Below are 17013 nucleotides of genomic sequence, written 5' to 3'. Positions count from 1 at the left end.
CCCTGCGAGTAGTATTTACCATCTGAAAGCACCACCCTTCCCCGGAACACATGAGTGCAGAAGAGAAATGTCATAAGAGTAGTTTCTCTGGCTCTTTGGCACCATTTGGCGGGGACATTAAGTGCGTTCCTCGGGATACTGCGCTGCACCTCATCGTCCAGCATTGATTTGTAGTTCAACCCTAACTTCCCAATGTTAAGCTAAAATACACACTTATTGATTGAAGCACGGAGAGCCAACTAAGCCGCTCCAATCCGTTTTCCTCGATCGGCTTTCTTAACAGCCACTTACACTGTCGGGATCGTCCGGAGCCCCGAGCTATAGATGCAGTTGTGATGGTTAACACCCACATAGAGCTGTCTGAGCTGCACCAGGAAGAAAAACAAAGCTGCTTTTCTAGACACAAAGAAATAAGATATAAGAAATGGCACCTCTATAACTCTGTTACGAAGTGTTTGCTGTGAGAAAGAAGGTCCCACAGTTGGTCTGAGGCAGCCTCACATAATCATACCGACATGAAGCCAGGAACAACACTCGTAGATCTAGATTTGACCTCTCATAGAAGGCACATCCTGGGTGAACACAACGTTTTGGCAACCCAATCTTATAAAAAACGTTAAAAACTTGCGACCCGAACCCTTTTTGGGCCGATAACCTCTGGGATGGGTTGCACTATCCCTCCTAATCAGGTAGGTCTCTTTGGCTTTACGAGGTGACCCCGACTGGCCCCGTGCAGCGTCACCATCGCCGCCAAGTTTTCCCAATAAAACCAGAGTGGTTTGTCATGGGAATGAAGCAGGGAGTATGTGAAACTCCCATGCTGTGGCAGCAGTGACAGAGAGGCAAGCTTTTAACCTCCGCTGCTCCTCCTCACTCGCACCGACTCTCCTTTTTAATGGATGAAGTTAGAGGGAATGCAACGCTGATGAAACACTCGGCTGACGAGAGATGGAGCGACAGGAAGTGGAGTGCGGGGGCGCGGAGAAGCCGAGGCAATGCTGGCTCTCGGCGTGACGCCCGCGTGTTACATGCCTCAGCGGGGTCCTTGCGCTACATTCCGCGCACGTTCCGTGCTGACGTCGTTCTTTGTGAGCAATCGTCCCTCACACTTCCCATACAATAGCCTATATTTGCAATTGGCAAGTGTGTGTGCGTGTATGCATTATAAAAAAAAAAAAACCCAAGTCTTTGTGCTCAGAGTCCATCACAGGTCTCTGGGAGGTGACAGTAGGCTCAGACGACGAGCTCGCAGACGTGAACAAAAGAGGGCTCCTCTCCTCACAATGCTGGCTGAGCTGAATAATTGAATTGAGGGAGCGCGCCGGCAGCCATGCTGCTTCTCTTCATCTATATTGCAGACCAGCGGTAATCTGTTCTCGGGGAGCATCTCTGGCTGCCTGCTGCTGAGCTTGTGGAGGAGATGTGAGGTGACAGAATAGGGCTCTGTCACCAACGCCTCCATTATTGATAAGATTGGGGCCGAGGCAAGCTGGGGGAGAGAGAACTGGAGGGGGGGGGGGGGGGGGGTAACACAACAGAAACACTGCGAAGCTAAAATGTTTGTTCATCGCCCACACGCAGCTTGGTGCCACCCCTCCCATGTGACTCATTAGGAACAGCAAGGCACTACGATCGCGTCGATCACCTTCACTTCTCCATCCTCACTTCTCCATCCTCACTCCGTCTTTGCTTCTACCTTCCTCTGTTTCCTTGCTTCTTGTCCCTGCCTGATGAAGACAAACAGACAGCTGTTTTTTCCCCCTCCTCTATCACCCTTCATGTATTTTTCTTCCATAACAAGCGTGATTCGGCAGATGTTCTCAGCTCTCAAGATCTGTCATATTTCAGGCCTGATTAATGGCGACCCAGCACCTGGCGTATTCACCTCAAAGATAAAAGTGTGAATAAGCGAGAAACGGGTGGAAGAGAGTGATCGGCTGGTTAATTGCACTGCAGAATTCTATATGAACCACAACTAATCATAACCCTCGTTTAGATTGAGACTTAGAGTTATTGATCCCATACTTGGGAAAGGAGAACACGTCTTCCTGGCTGAATTCAAAAGATTACCAATAAATCACAGCATGCCGAACCCATTGTGAACACAATTCATTAGGGTCGCGTCGCAGGCCGATCACGCTCCCGAACCATGACTTGGTTGTGAAATGTAGTTAGGATCTTCTCTCAACAAGGTCTCAATCTAATATCTCATACGGCCACACTGAGTGAACGAAAGGGGGTTCGGAGCCACACTCAAGTGGGTGTGAAAAATGCATTGGCTGTGTAGTTTGAGTGGCAAAACAATCTGAATAAAACAAAATGTAGAGGTGGGGGGGGGGGGGGCAATGGAAGTAGGCGAAATGCCGGGAGACCGCTTTGCTCTAAGGAACGGCTAGTTGATGTGGAGACATTCTTAGACATTTAACCTGATGAATGAAGTTAAACGTCAATCAGCTTCGAACTGTTAAAAACAAGACGACTATTGGAGTGTATGGTGAAGAGCCAGAGTACGGCAATTACTCAACATTTAGAAGTGTCGCCCCAATCTTTACATGCAAAGAAGTCGATTGTGATCCAAGGTCATCGCCAAAAAAAACTGTCCCGGCCTCCAGGAACCGCACGCTGAAGGATTTTCAACTGAACTTCCCGAAAACAAAACAAAAATGAACCTTCGGAGTACATATTTGTGTGTGCTCGCTGTAGTTTCTGTGTGTGTGTTTTTTTTTTTTTGATGTGTACACCTAATGCCATCGGGACTTCATTAAAATAAAAAAAGTACCCATAGCCAAGGGAGACTAGAAATAGCAACGACAGAACCTCCGAGCAGCAGCAGCTGAGTTGACTGAGCAACAAAGTCAACGTCTAAAGATCCAACGGCTGATGTATTTAAATGGTGACCTATTGATTTTAAATATGGGCATTGAACACAACCAACCGTGCTGTTTTATGAAGACACACAGTGGGTGCACATTTGGTGCCCCCCCCCCCTTTTTTTATAAAGGACCTGTAAGGGAAATTGTCCGCATCAAATATGTCACCATCTTCAGAGTATTTGCAGCTGGTGAGGATTCCTTCACGCCTGAATGTACGAGGCACACATTTTTTTAGACTGGGAGGGATGTGAATTGTAGGTATTTTCCCTCGGCCTCTCATATTTCGCTTTAACCTCCCCTCACCTTTTTTGTCTTTCTTTGTCTCATACAGTATTACTTTAATAAAAGCTCCTACAGCTCCACAACCCTCCCCCGCATCTTGACTCTCTCTCTCACAACAACTTTATCTCTCACTCTAAGAGAAGGCACTGCCTGGACTGCGCACGGCGAGGAGAGGCTGGCCTTTTGGTAAATGCCTTCATCCAGCGCGTTAGCCAGGTCAGGGCCCAGGCACTCAGCCTGTACGAGCGTCACATGTTGCATTCAGGAAGCAGGAGGAGAGGGAAATTGATTGCCCGTCCTGTATGTGAGGGGAATTAGAAAACATGCTGCACCGTCCCCCAACATGCACAAAGACATGCTAGCGGCCGGCAGAGCCGCGACTAAAGCCTCGGGGAAAACAAACCCCCAAAAAAGCTCCTTGCAGTTTGTTTTTGTCGATTTGCTCGTTCTGCCGTTGCAACGGCGCGGTTGACAAAGCAGGACAAGAAAAAAGTTGTTACCTTCTAAAAACCCATTTGAAAGAGTCTCTATTCTCCTTCTTTTTCTTTTCACTGAACTGGTTTAAAGAAGTGATTTTTCTCGTATTGAGCTGGTAAGGTGGGGGTGTTGCTTTATGTGCAGATGTTTTCTTTATCTCACGCTGGGCGTTGTAGGACAGCAGCGGGATCGATGATTGACTGCATTGGTCCCCTGAGGACCACTAACCAGAGATCAATAGAAGCCCTGTAGGTTGCTTTTTACCTTCAGATATTTTACCATTCAGAACTGCTGCCCACCGTTGCGTTTATTTCTCAATTATGATTTTTAATTTTTTTTTACAATGGCTTCTGGACTGTTGCTGAACTTCACCGCGACTGTTAATCAATACCACGCTGAGATATGGCCGCTCTCCACACCTCCACACCAGCTAAAGCCTCAGTGCTGCCATAGTGAGACAATTCGATTTTTCAAAATGAGATTCTCACCCCGAAGCGTTTAGCAGACAGAAAGTGATGGAGAGAACTTCACAATAATAGCAAATGAAACCTGCTTGGAGTGTACAGTATGTGGGGGGGGGGGGGGCGGGGCAGTGGAGCCATACAGAGGTTGCACAGGTGTGTGTGTGTGTGTGTGTGTGTTTACATATCTAAACCACCTGTGTGCACGACGGAAAGTTTCCATTCCGCTTCCGACCCGATGAGGCAAGGCTGCTCTGTGCCGGTTGCATCACTGGCTGTTCCCATAGCAACCAGTCCCCTTACTCCAAAAGGACATTTATAGAGAGTCTAAAGCCCTCTCATGGAGAGAGAGAGAGAGAGAGAGGGAGGGAGAGAGAGAGAGGGAGGGTGAGAGAGAGAGAAAGAGAGAGAGAGGGGGAGAGAGAGAGAGATGGAGGGAGGAGAGGACCGTTAAAAGCCGGCCGGGCCCGAGGAGCACATCTGTATTACTTAGCGTCAGCTGGAAAGAAAGGCTGGGAAGTAAGTGGAAGATGTCCCTCAGGAGTGCTAGAGCGTAATGAATTTAGACTCATTCAACATTGATGCGATGTCGCTTCCGTGCCACCGAGCTGTGTCTCCCTCCATCAACTTCCGTTCCGTGATTCCCTGACAGCCAGTAGCAGGCACGAGTCCATGTTGTAGCCACCGTTTGCAGAGCTAAATCTCATCACGGCACAATTTGCTTCACCTGAACGGGCTATTCAACACGTTTGCCATTTGAGGGCCGTGCCGATAATTCAGCCGCTATTCTTGTCACCCGTGTAAAGTTCAGGGACTGTTAATTATTCATGCGCACCTTTCCTTTCCCTCTTCTCCCCCCCCCCCCACCGTCCAGCGCACCGGACTGCTGTAAAATAATAAAAAAATGTGACAGCCGCCTCCCGTCCCCTCCTCCCCCAATAGCGCTCCTTCCCTAAAGTAGCCATTTTGAGTGTGTCACGCCGATTCTGTCAGGCCTTATTGGGTCTGAACGCGTTCATGTGTCGCTGCAACAGTCCGTTTCTCGCTTTCTCACTGTGTTTGAGGTAAACTCAACAAGGCAGCAAAACAATGAAACTGCAGGGACATTCTCCTCACAGTGCAGAAACAATCTCAAAGTAATAGGAACTGCTGGTTTTGGGGGCCATATTTGTTGAATCTGTGTCCGTCTGAATCTGTGCTGAAAAGCAAGCGACTAGGACAACATGTCACGCGCGATACTATTTTAAAACTGGGATTGAATTTGAGAGCGCCTGGTCTGTGTTGCTGTGAAACGGTCACGACAGAATGTAGCATTTTGTTCAATGACGTGTGCTTTGATCCACCTAAGAAATGAACAGGTACGCACATCATCTTAGTCACGCGCTGAATCCTGAAGCATAACAACTGCCAATGGGATTGGTGGAAAATTGCTAACCGGTGAACTATGCCAGACTTTCTTTCTTGTTTTTTTTAATCACAACACCGCCAACCCTTTCCTTTGACAACCCACTGAGGCATTGAACATTGTTAAAGCTCAAACACCATGTCATCGTTAATGGCTGTTAATTAGTGTTACCTGTGCACAACGTTTGCCTTGACAAGCGCAGAACTGGACATGCTGTCTTTTCTCCCCGACGGGATTTTCTTCCTACGGCGCGAATAGAAAAAAACAAACAAAAGCATGGTTGTGAAGCTTTTAACGCTGCTGGGCTGGAGGGAGATTACCTTACACACTTACATGGACTGCGGGCACATGTGTACACACACTCATTGCACTCAAAAAGACATTGCAAAGCTCTCAAGACAACCACACGGTAAAACTGTTGAAATGTCGTATTAACTCTCATCCTGATGGAGACGTCACTAGTGAGCGCAGTATAAGCACACGGTTGTGCAGCCAGCCATTCAAGATTAAGAAAAGGCATTCTTTTCTCTTTTCTTGTTACAAATCATGATATCAACTCAGCTGGAAGCTACTTTCTTGCTTGGACTCACCAACAGAGTAGACTCTGTATATACACCACACCACACATACACATTACCGTATACACACCCTAACTACTTTCACTACTCAAGTGAGAGAAAATAATCTCCAAAGGTCATACCCATTAGTCCCAGTGCCACAGCACTGGGACTGTTATCTGGAAACATCTGTATGGACATTTGGTATGCTGGCATTATGTGGGTAAAGCTTTTATTTTGATATCTAATGTGTAGTCAAAGCCTGTTTTTTTTTTTTGGACTATTCCTTTCAAAATTTAGACACTTAGTCAAAATATTTCAAATGGAAACTACACTCAAACTCAATGCTGGAGCGCTCCTTTAAAAGGGTAATCCTTTAAGGGACAATCACCACTTAGGGGAACAATGTAGTCCAATAGATGCTAATCCCCATATGAAATCCCTGATCTTTACTGGTTCATTGGGATTGTTTGAAATGTAGGAGGCTCTAACACTATTCTTGTTTTTTTTTTTTATCAAACAGCTTTTTTATTTTAGTGCCTAAACACACATCGCCAGAGTGTGTGGACGCTGTGGGAAAAGCCTTGCATTGGCATCCAGGACATGTCCTCCGGATCCTCCTCGCCATTTTTATTAGTGTGTCTGCACTGCCACAAAAACAGGGTCAGGGCCGGTTCCAATTTATTGTTGACAACATTTTTGTTGGTAGTGCACTTTTCAGCCAGGTAGATAACGTTGTTCACATTGACTACCACCGTTTTTTTCTTAAGAAAGTGGAAACTTTTTCTCAGGTAGCCTATTGGGAAGATTTCCCCCTGGAAAGTACCCCTAGTGCATTAGTATGCAGTTTGTACACTCTGACCGACGCCTGCTCTTGAAACCTTCACTTTGACTGAGCCCTCAGCTCTGGTGTCGGCCTTTTGTCATTCAGCTGAGCTCGAGGCCAGAGTGAGATTTTCTCCTCGGAAAACACTGCAGTCGAGATCTGGTTACGAACCACTGCTGGCATACATGATTCTTTTCCTCTCCAGGTGGTGTGTCCACCGTCACTGTTTACAATGTGTATTTTGTCAATGACAATAGTAATCATATTTGCTTTATTACTTGAATGTTACCGGTGCTACCTATATATTGTTAAGAAACACGGCTGATACCTTTAAACCACACGGAGATTGATGTTTGGACACCCGCAACCTCTGTCTCTTGTGGTTTTAGTTTTATTATTTTTTCCTGACATGCTATCAGACACCCTCCCTCGCTCTTGTACACATCTGACACAGTTCGATTGAATTTCACCTCTTGCCGCTCCGTTCGCATGGCTTCACCTCCGAGACACCCGCTGACGCTCGCGTGCACGCTGGCGCCGACGCACGCGCATCGCACGGTGGGAAGTGATGGCAGAGCAGCGGGCCGGTCGTGACAAGACCTTCATGCTAGCACCTGGCTGTGTGTGTGTGTGTGTGTGTGACACCTAATACCTACACCTCTTAGATACACAGATGCTGTCAGGAATACAGATGCATTCATGGATAGCTTCTCTCACACACACACACACACTTCCTTTTCCCCTGGTACAAAAGAGAGTGAGCTCAGGTAGCTGTCAGGCGCTCTCCCACGGGGAACAGTGGGCAAGTCAAAAACAGCCTCCTCGCTTGTCACTCCGCCACACACACACACACACACACACACACACACACACACATACGCACACTGTGCTTCAGTGCGAGGAGAGAGACCAAATGAGATGCCTTGGGCAGATGCTGGACCAGTTGTCTATGCTGTACACAAGGAGTTTTATGTGCGCACGTGTCTATCAGACATCCAGTACCGCAAAAAGCCACCTGCCAGCGAGTCCGAGTGGACATGCCGCCTCGCATTTAGTCTTTGCCTGGGAGCAACTGATAAGAAATAGCTTTGTGTGTGTGTGTGTGTGTGTGTGTGTGTGACGTGCATATCCCCAGCATTGACACTGGTAGTTCGCCCCGCCATCCTTTTTTAAACATTTATTTTAAGTGGATTTTCATGTGCTTTCGTCCATTGATTTCCATTGATCAGGTTTGCTACCTGTGAGAGCCTGCCATCTCCTTTAACACTGAGGTGAGGACGTGACGCCAGCTGGCTGCCCAACAGCCCTCCCACTGGGCACAGAGCCACAGCAGCTGGGGGGTGCCACAACGCGGGCGAATTGCTCTCTTGATGTTGATGTTGTGTACGCACACGGGTACTTCCTGTCTGCTCCGCGCGGTCAGCGGCCTCCGACAAACTTTACAGTTTGCAGGTTCTCACTCGATCGAAGTGAGTGGAGTCAGCGGAGACTTGAGCTTCAGAAGTCCTGAGAGTTGTTGCTGCTTGACTCGTGCGGCCTTGCAGTGGTCGGCTAACCTTGGTTTGTCTGCTTGTTGCCGTCGCTCCACGTTTTCCTGGACGGCGGATCGCTGGTGCTTTCAAAGACCGTTTTCAAAGGGGAAATTAAACCGTCCGCAAGACTGCTGTCTGTGGATTGATTTTAATGTTGTTGCTGACTTTTTAGTTTAGTTTTTTTTACATTGAAGCTTTTCCAATATCTGCAGTAGGCTCAGCACGCCCAACAACACACTGTGCTCGCTCTGCATGGGCGGATAGATTCTCCCCTGAATGAATTGAGAGCATCTGTTTGCTTTACGCCAGGATCACATTTAATCCCTCATGCATTTTTTGTTGCTAAACTGTGTAGAGTTCCGCACAAAGACGCATTTTGAGCTTAATCCGCCTGATGTTTAAACATCAACTTTCTTTGCAGTCATTCGTGAAGACTGAGCATGTGAACTGAGCAAAAAGCAACGTGCTCATTTCATCAGATGTTCTTGTATCAATCCTAACACCTTCTTCTTTCTTCCTGATTCTGGCAGGCTGCAGAGGGATGCTGTGTGGCTTCAGCGCTGTATGTGAGCGGGACCAGGCCGACCCGGCCAAGGCCGAGTGTGTTTGCAAGAGAGTGGATTGTCCGTCCTTGGTGGCGCCCGTGTGCGGCTCGGATTCCTCCACCTACTCCAACGAGTGCGAGCTGGAGAAAGCCCAGTGCAACACGCAGAGACGCATCAAGGTTCTGCGCAAGGGGCCCTGCTGTAAGTACCACCGCCCGCCTACCGGCCGACCACCCGCTCTTGGAGACAAACGATGATTTGAGATGATTCCATGTGCTTTCAGCGCCACTAATCAGGGTTTATTTCCGTGGAATTTATTGAAGAATAGCACCGCTAAAGAGAACTCTGCTCACTTGGTGACGCATTTCCCATAACTTCCTCACAATAAAAGCATCCAGCTTGGAACGCCAAGCTGGACCAGCAGGAAAGGTTCAGTTTGTATGAGCAGTAACACACGGCTCCAACACGCCTGAAAGCGATCAGCAGTCAGTGAAATAAGACTGATGTGTGGAAGTACAAACAGGAACACAGCAGCGGAGATCCAGGGAACACGAGATTTTATTCCTCCAGCACAGACACGCATGAGTTTAGCTGCTGAGAGCTCATCTCAGTTGAGGAGCCTGTCACGGGTCGGCCGTGGTCGACTCCTGCTACCAAGCAAGACCACAGCAGCGCGGCTATCATATTATATTTACGTTATTGTGTGTGTGTGGTTTTACCGTTGGTATATACAGGGATTTGGACATTTTGAGACATCAAATCGGTGCCTTTGATCCAGAAAAAGGTGAATCGGAGAAAGTTCACTGAATCTAAAGCATTAACAGAAAGCAATCTGACCCGAGACTGACACTCTCCATTAAGCCGCTGTGAGAGTTGAATTTCAATGCCGTGAAGTAGAGGTGAATAAACCGCTTCAAGCGTGGCGAATGTAAGGGGGCGGGGTTTGAAGTGATGGACACGGGACTTGGTATGTTTTGATCTTTGGGACAGAAAACTCGTGCGGTTAATTGATTGCACCACAAAGCCAGCGTCTCTGAGTGACACTAAATTGCGTGTTATTGTCAAGTAAAGGGAGTCTTATTACACCCCGTGCTGACACAACAGGCTTTGCCTTCCTATCTTCATCCCCCAATCATAAAACACGTTCCCCATTATGTCCGACCTTTTGTCTTTCCAACATGGCTGCGCTCCCGGTGCTTAAGCGCCTCCCTCACAAGCAGAAAACGTGTGCCACTCATCGCTCCCATTGGTAGCCATCCAGTGTGCGTTTTATCCCCTGGCCCCTGGCGGATGCCTAAACTCCTGCTGTAGATCTCATTGCGTCTCTTTAGCAGAGCCCATCAAGATCCAGGGCTCCGAGGGGGGCAGCGGGTTCCTGCCAAAAGCAGCAGCCTCAAGAATAACCATAGTGTTTTGTCAGCGTCGTGCTCCGCCCGCCAGTGTGGACCCGCCGCTCATTCCAGGGCTCTGATTACAGTGCCGGCTCGGACCTGGCACCAATAACAAGCTCGCTGACTGGCTCACCACTGGCGGAGAGGAAATAAAGAGATGCAAAGGACAGAGCGAGGACAGGGGATGGGGGCAGCGGAGAAGCATCTGGAGAGGGATGGAAGGAAATTATGTTGAGAGAGGAATGAGATATGAAACATTTAGTGTACGAGGGGGACGCAAGAGCAAGTGAGCGAGGGATTGAGTGAGTGAATAGGTGAACAGAGTACAGGACTAGATGCAGGGAGAGAAGGAAGTGCGATTGCTGTAATGATGGTTTATGGAGGGTTTAGGCCACAGGTGTCAAACTCAAGGCCCGCGGGCCGAATTCGGCCCGCCACGTTTATTTGGCCAGCGAATCCGCCGCCAAAAAAAACGATTTTTTTTTTTTTTTTGGAAAAATAATTTAAAGTTAGACTTGAAAATAAAAGTCTAAATCTAAGTCTAAATTATGAGCTAGAAAGTTGAAATTATGAGCTAGAAAGTTGAAATTATGAGATAGCATGTTGTCTGTGTACCGACATTAAAACTATCACAACAGGTGGACAGGAGAGGCAACAGCCCGAAAAGAGGTTTTCCAACGATTGAAAAAGATCGACAAATAATCCCAAAATGTCCACGAAGAGAAAAATTGATGCAGAGGCAAGAAAATGTAATGAAAGATGTGAAAGCGAACACATGTTTGTGCTTCAAGGAGAACAACGGGTCTGTCTTCTGTGCTATGAGGCGTGTCGGTGATGAAGGATACAATTCACGTCGGCATTTTGACACCAAACACGGAGCTAAATTTAGCCTCCAAGAAAAACATCAAATTGTCCAAGAATTAAACGGCAGACTGCAATCACAGCAGAATATATTGACACAGCTACAGCCCAGTGCATGCTGAAGGTATGTGAGCAGAGCTCCGACCAGATACAGACTTTTACAAATGTCAGTTTGTGAAGAAACACCATCGCAGACCGAGTTCATGAACTAGCAGCAATCTAACAACACAGCAGCTAAGAGACGAGCAGGTACTCGTCTTCTTCATTATCTGTTGATGAAAGCACAGACAACACGGACACAGAGCATCTATCCATGTTCATCAGACCTGACTCTCAGTGATGTAGGTGCCATGCACAGGACGACGACAGGGAGGAACATTAGTGATGCAGAGAGGTGACACAAACAGCTTTGAACAAAGTTAATGTAATAACTTGTGTTTGATATTTGTCTTTGTTATTTTCTTTAATAGTTTGATCTTTGATAGAGTAATGTGGGTTTCTTAACCCTCAATTAAAATGATTTATGTTATAATAATGCAGAGAGAGTTATTTAACAATATGTTGGGGAGAAGTTAGTTATACAGTCTTACAGTTACAACCGGCCCTTTGAGGGCGACCGTGATGCTGATGTGGCCCAGAGTGGAAATGAGTTTGACACCCCTTCTTTAGGCCATCAGAACCACCATAATTACCACTGGCAACAACAGCAGGCAGTCACGGGGAAAAAAACAAGCCCAGAGTAAAACATGATAATAATGATCACACTAATGATAGTATTACTGATAATAACAACACGCTCAGCAGCAGGACAGAGGCTTTCTCTTTTATAATGTCACATCCAGAGCACCGTGAGTGTTCCATTTTTTGTAATCGCCCGATGTAATTGATGCTAATTGTAAGGCAATTTATACCTCAACTTTTTCATGTAACCCTTGACTTTGACTGCTTTCCAAAGAACACAGAGTTCTTTGGGAGTGGAAAGGCCTTTACACACCAGGGCTGTTTGGTTTTTTCGATCACTTTGCACGTCAGTATATTCTGCTGTTTTTGTCACGAATACTTTCACACTGAACGCAAGTATTACACAGCAAATAAAGGCATCGACCGATCACGTTTTGTACGGAACGGGTTGAATTGCGCCTATATTTAAGAAACATCAAGGAGGCTGCTTAGTCCACTCCAAGACGGTAAACTTCATCACTGCGTTCAACCTCGACAAATGCAGCGCAGACCAAATCCACTCCCTTGTTCACCTTTCCCAGAAAAAAGCCCTAATATTCGTATTTTCACGTCATTTATTCGTACCACGTGTGTGGTCTGGATGTTTTTAAATAAGAAGTCTGACGGAAAATATTCAATCTGCACAACTGTCTTTGGAAGATTTGTTCAACAAAAAGGAAAATACGGTCAAGCTTGTTTACCAACCTGCCATGTTTTTGATACTTTCACCTCTATTTAGTTTTGACAACGCAATACCCACATATTATGAACTGCAATGCATCAATGCACAAATGTTCAAAGAAGCAATGATTATGAACCCCCCCCCCCCCAAATACGAGTTATATCCTTCATGATTATCCAAGCAAACGTAACACATTTAATCAGATTACGACAAGAACATTTAAGGATCAGTACGCAAACACTTATCTCGCTGCCATATGTAGGTGTGTTTATCTTTGCTTCAATTGCCTTTGTGTAGCTCCCACACATAACAAAATAACTCTCGTCATTAGTCAGCGCTCGGAAGGCCGGCCGACCTAAGAATCAAAAGGATTTAATGAATGTAGCAGGATGAATCATTCAGCCAGGTTGTAAGCTTTGGTTTTTAGATTCATCAGACAGATAGATAGATAGATCGGTACTTTATTCATCCCCAGGGGGAAATTTGTATGCATCAGGTTGCATGGCTGAATTGAAGGCTATTTGTACGTAGAGGTGAAGGTACCAGAGTGTAGGGTGGTATACCTGCATGCCTGCCAGGGCGTGTGTGTGTGTGTGTGTGTGTGTGTGTGTGTGTGTGTGTGTGTGTGTGTGTGTGTGTGTGTGTGTGTGAAAGAGAAAGAGGGGGTTAAGAGGTCAGGGGAAGCAGAGTGACAGGTTCTCATTCTCTTTCTGCCTCCAATAAATCCCTCCCGGTACAAAGGGCCTGGACAGGTCACTCTAGCTGAGATTATGGGGTTGTCAGGGCTGGCGGAAGAGAGAGAGAGAGAGAGAGAGAGAGAGAGAGAGAGGTAAACATGGGAAGGAGGCAAAGCGGGAGACGGCGCGAGGAGAAGGAGCTGAGAGAGCGAGAGAGCTTTTTAAGAATAGTGTGGGCGGTTGGATCGGTGCTTTTTGTGTGAAGCCTCGCTTTGACTCATTCGATTTGAATGTTGGGTTTTCATCGGGGTCAGCGAGTTGGCCACCGTTCTGAGAAGCCGTCATGTTCAAATCAAACTCGGGAGTCTTATCTGGCACTCAGGAGTGCAACCATGGCAGATTATCCTCTTTTTAAAAGGGGCCGGAGTTGTACGGAGCGTGTTGTTATCACGGGGAGGGGGTGTTTTTGTGACCATGAGGGAAGCATCGACCGGTAGGTCCCACACTGACCCCGCTGCATCTCCCAGCGTGAGCATTCTGCTGCAAGACTGTGGAACTTTTTTGGAACGGATATTACCGAGCTGAAGTCTCTCGACTTCATGGCCCTTCTCCACTTGTGCTACATGCAGACTACATCTTTGCATTCACCTCCATCCTGTAATCGCCACTTGTGGCCACAGTTACTCAGCTCTGTGATGTTACATAAATCTTTAATGTCCTTCTCTGTCAGCACATTTTTATGGGAAATTGTAGCGTAATACAACCTCGTTCTTGTTAGCTTCTCCGAGGAGGTTATGTTTTTGGTTGGTTTGTCTTTTTGACAGCAGGAAATGATGGGAAAACTACAGGAACGATTCTCATGAAACTTTGCGGAAGGGTGAATTTGGTGGAGATCAAGTGTTGTTGTTGGCCATTGTTCCTACTGGTAATACCATTGTATGTTTGGTTGAGCTCACATGCGGTTGTAACTGCAAATAACGTTTTGTCTTCTTTACCAACCTGGGCTTACCGCTGTAGCAATGTCTCCGTGATCCCAGTCCCTCCCCCGCCGACAGATGCCCATATACATTCCCACTCCCACGGTTCAGCTCCAGCTCAGTTTGGCATAACAGCGTGAAACAAAAATCCCCTTTTAACCGCCATGCCATTAGCTCCTCACTCATAACGTTGAACTGGCTATTACAACATTTAAGTGGCGTGGTAACGGTGTAAGTCCCCTCCTGAAGGCGGGGCGGAACGACCCACGTGTCGTTGAGGCGTGGGCACTTAGTCGCCCCCGGCGCTCCGCTCTAATATCCGCATAACCTGGTCCTTCATGGTTCAGGACCAGCTCGGCGCCAGCTTCCTCATTATCTTCCTATTGTTCCAGATGGATGCTTTACGATGGGCGGGGTTACATCTCTGGCGGTCGAGAGCGCGGTCGGCGAGCAGATAATAGCTCCCGATACCATCGGAAATTAAAAGGAGAAGCCGCGTTCCAACTGGCCCAGCAGGAGTCCCTAACAACACGAGGCGAGAAGACGGAAGAAAAGCAGTCAGTTCAGAAAAGAGAGAACTCTGAGACAGAGAGAGAGAGAGAACCAGCCAGCAGAAACACTCCGGTTCAGAGACAAGTGACGTGTGTGTGAATGTGTGTGTGTGTGTGTGTGTGTGTGTGTGTGTGTGTGTGACGTGTGTGTGCATGCACGGGCTGCAGTCGGCTGGGGAGCGTGCACCGTGTTGGCTCTCCTAATATTGAACTTGGGAGCGGAGTGGTAAATACACTCCCTCTCCCAGAGAGAGAGAGAGAGAGAGACACAGAAGTGCTGCAGAACTCATCTTGTGTGGCCACTCTAGTGGAACATGGACTTTTCATTCTTTTCTTTTTTCTTTTTTTAACTCCGTTCTTTTTCTTCTTGGAGGAGTGCAACAAGTAATGCAAAAAGAAGAAGAAGAAGTGGTGTGTGGTGGAGGTGGCTGGGGTTGGAGAGAGTGATCAATGGAGATTGATTTTGCGTGTGTGTTCTCGAGAGTTGGCCATAAGCGCGGCCCGCTGCCTCCTCCTCTATCAGTCTCTCTCTCTCTCCCCCTCTCTCTCTCTGTGCTTTATCGCTCCAGCACCGACACACTCTTGTGTCCTCGCAGTGAAAGGAGAAAGGCATCAGCACACCCCACCTGCTGCTCTGTCTGCTCTAACATACTGCGCGCAATCAGACCCAATGCAGGGCGGATGTGAACCTCTCCATCTTCAACACAAAGTGCGCACTGCAGCTTCACGGGTAGAATTCAGCGCCGTTCAGAGATTTGATGCCGTCGCATTCGTTTTCTGTATTTATTACTTGAAAGGCTCCAGCCCGTCTCGTATACAACTGTCTCGCGCTCCCAAATGCGTTTTTTGTAGCAGCCACACAATGCCGCCGAGATTTCATTTTAGTGAGAGAATATTTATATTGAACATCTGCAAAATGTTTATTGTATTTAGATATATCCAGCCCTGGCAAGTAACGCATGATTAACCTTTTCATGATGATGCTTCGAGAACTCAAAGCACCTGGTTAATGTTTGTAAAGCCCGGTCTGTGGTGTCAAAGTAAACAACAATTACCTTTCCGACTAAATGTCTTCGCCAAAGCACATTAGTCCTTCTCCGTGAGTCCTCCGTTGGGATATATTTGCAGATATACACAATTTCACCATCGTGAATATCCGTTTTGCGCTTGCTTTTGCAGAACATGCTGTTTTGCCGTATCGAATGTGTTATTTTCGACTAACCTGCTGGATTTAGATGCTGACAAGTTAAAGGAACACCTGAATAAATGAATTTCGACATCGGGGCTCCCCGGCACACACACATCGAATGTTTTCATGAGTACGAAAATGATGTGAATCCCAGCACCAATACAACACCTGTGTGACACTTTGGAGTAACATGTGAGACAGCTCATCATATCCACACACCTGTGATGGTGTGGTGGACCGACACCTTGCTGAGACGGGTTGTGTCGTGTTTCTCTCACCTTCTTCATTTTTCTTCCCCCCCAGAGAAGCTAATGCTGTCCCTGACCTGAGCGTGTTACCCCAGTTGCACTATTTGTCTTTAGTCTGGTGCTGGTGCGGCTGGTTGTTAAGGTGTCTGGGCCGGTGCCAGTTAAAGCCCTGATTTATCCCCTCGTAGGGCCCAAGGCTGGCAGGGAGGGACGCTTTTAGGAAATCTCCTGCAAGCGAAAGCCTCATTCTGGAGCCGAGCTGCAGCGAGTCGGAGATGAAAGCAAACCGGCTTTATTCCTCCATGACCTCCGCATACCCTCTTCCACTTCCTCTTCCTCACACTTCTCTCTTGATCATCGTGCGCCGGTGATCTCTCTATCGCTGCCCCGGTGACACGCCCGGTTGCCCCCGGTGACAATGGACTGGTGGTAATAGCTGTAGATGGTGGAGATAACAATGTTCTGCACAGTCACCTCTTCTTCTCACCTCCTCATCTCTCTTTTTTTAACCCTCCTTTCCCTTCCTCCCTTTTTTTTCTTCCTTCCTCTTCATTTTGAGTCCATTCTACTTCATGTCTCTCTCATTTTCATCCCTCCATCCCTCGCTGTTGGACCAGCCAAAAATAGCTCTGCTAAGCTCCGGCCGCTCCTTAACTTTCTTTCTCTCTCTTCCTCGTTCTCTCAGTCCCTTCCCTCTCTTCCATTTGCCTCTTTCTGTTTCTTGCTGCTACTCTCATCAGTAGTAACACGCACACACAC

At 47.3% G+C, this 17013-nt stretch overlaps 1 protein-coding gene across 4 annotated transcripts in view; it reads left to right on the top strand.

Annotated features, from left to right (window-relative positions):
• agrn (agrin) overlaps positions 1-17013 on the top strand; it is a gene marked incomplete at its 5' end in the record, with an annotated part of 228243 nt that overhangs the window by 111835 nt on the left and 99395 nt on the right. For all 4 annotated transcript variants that reach the window (XM_079273779.1, XM_079273781.1, XM_079273778.1 and 1 more), the window contains one exon: positions 8944-9159. In XM_079273779.1, the coding sequence (XP_079129905.1) occupies positions 8944-9159 (216 nt within the window). The remainder of the gene's footprint in view (positions 1-8943; positions 9160-17013) is intronic.

The sequence above is a fragment of the Melanostigma gelatinosum genome (genome assembly GCF_949748355.1).
Source record: "Melanostigma gelatinosum genome assembly, chromosome: 8".
NCBI lineage: Eukaryota > Metazoa > Chordata > Actinopteri > Perciformes > Zoarcidae > Melanostigma > Melanostigma gelatinosum.
The sequence above is the reverse complement of the archived record's forward strand: the minus strand, read 5'-3'. Positions and strand labels throughout refer to the sequence as shown.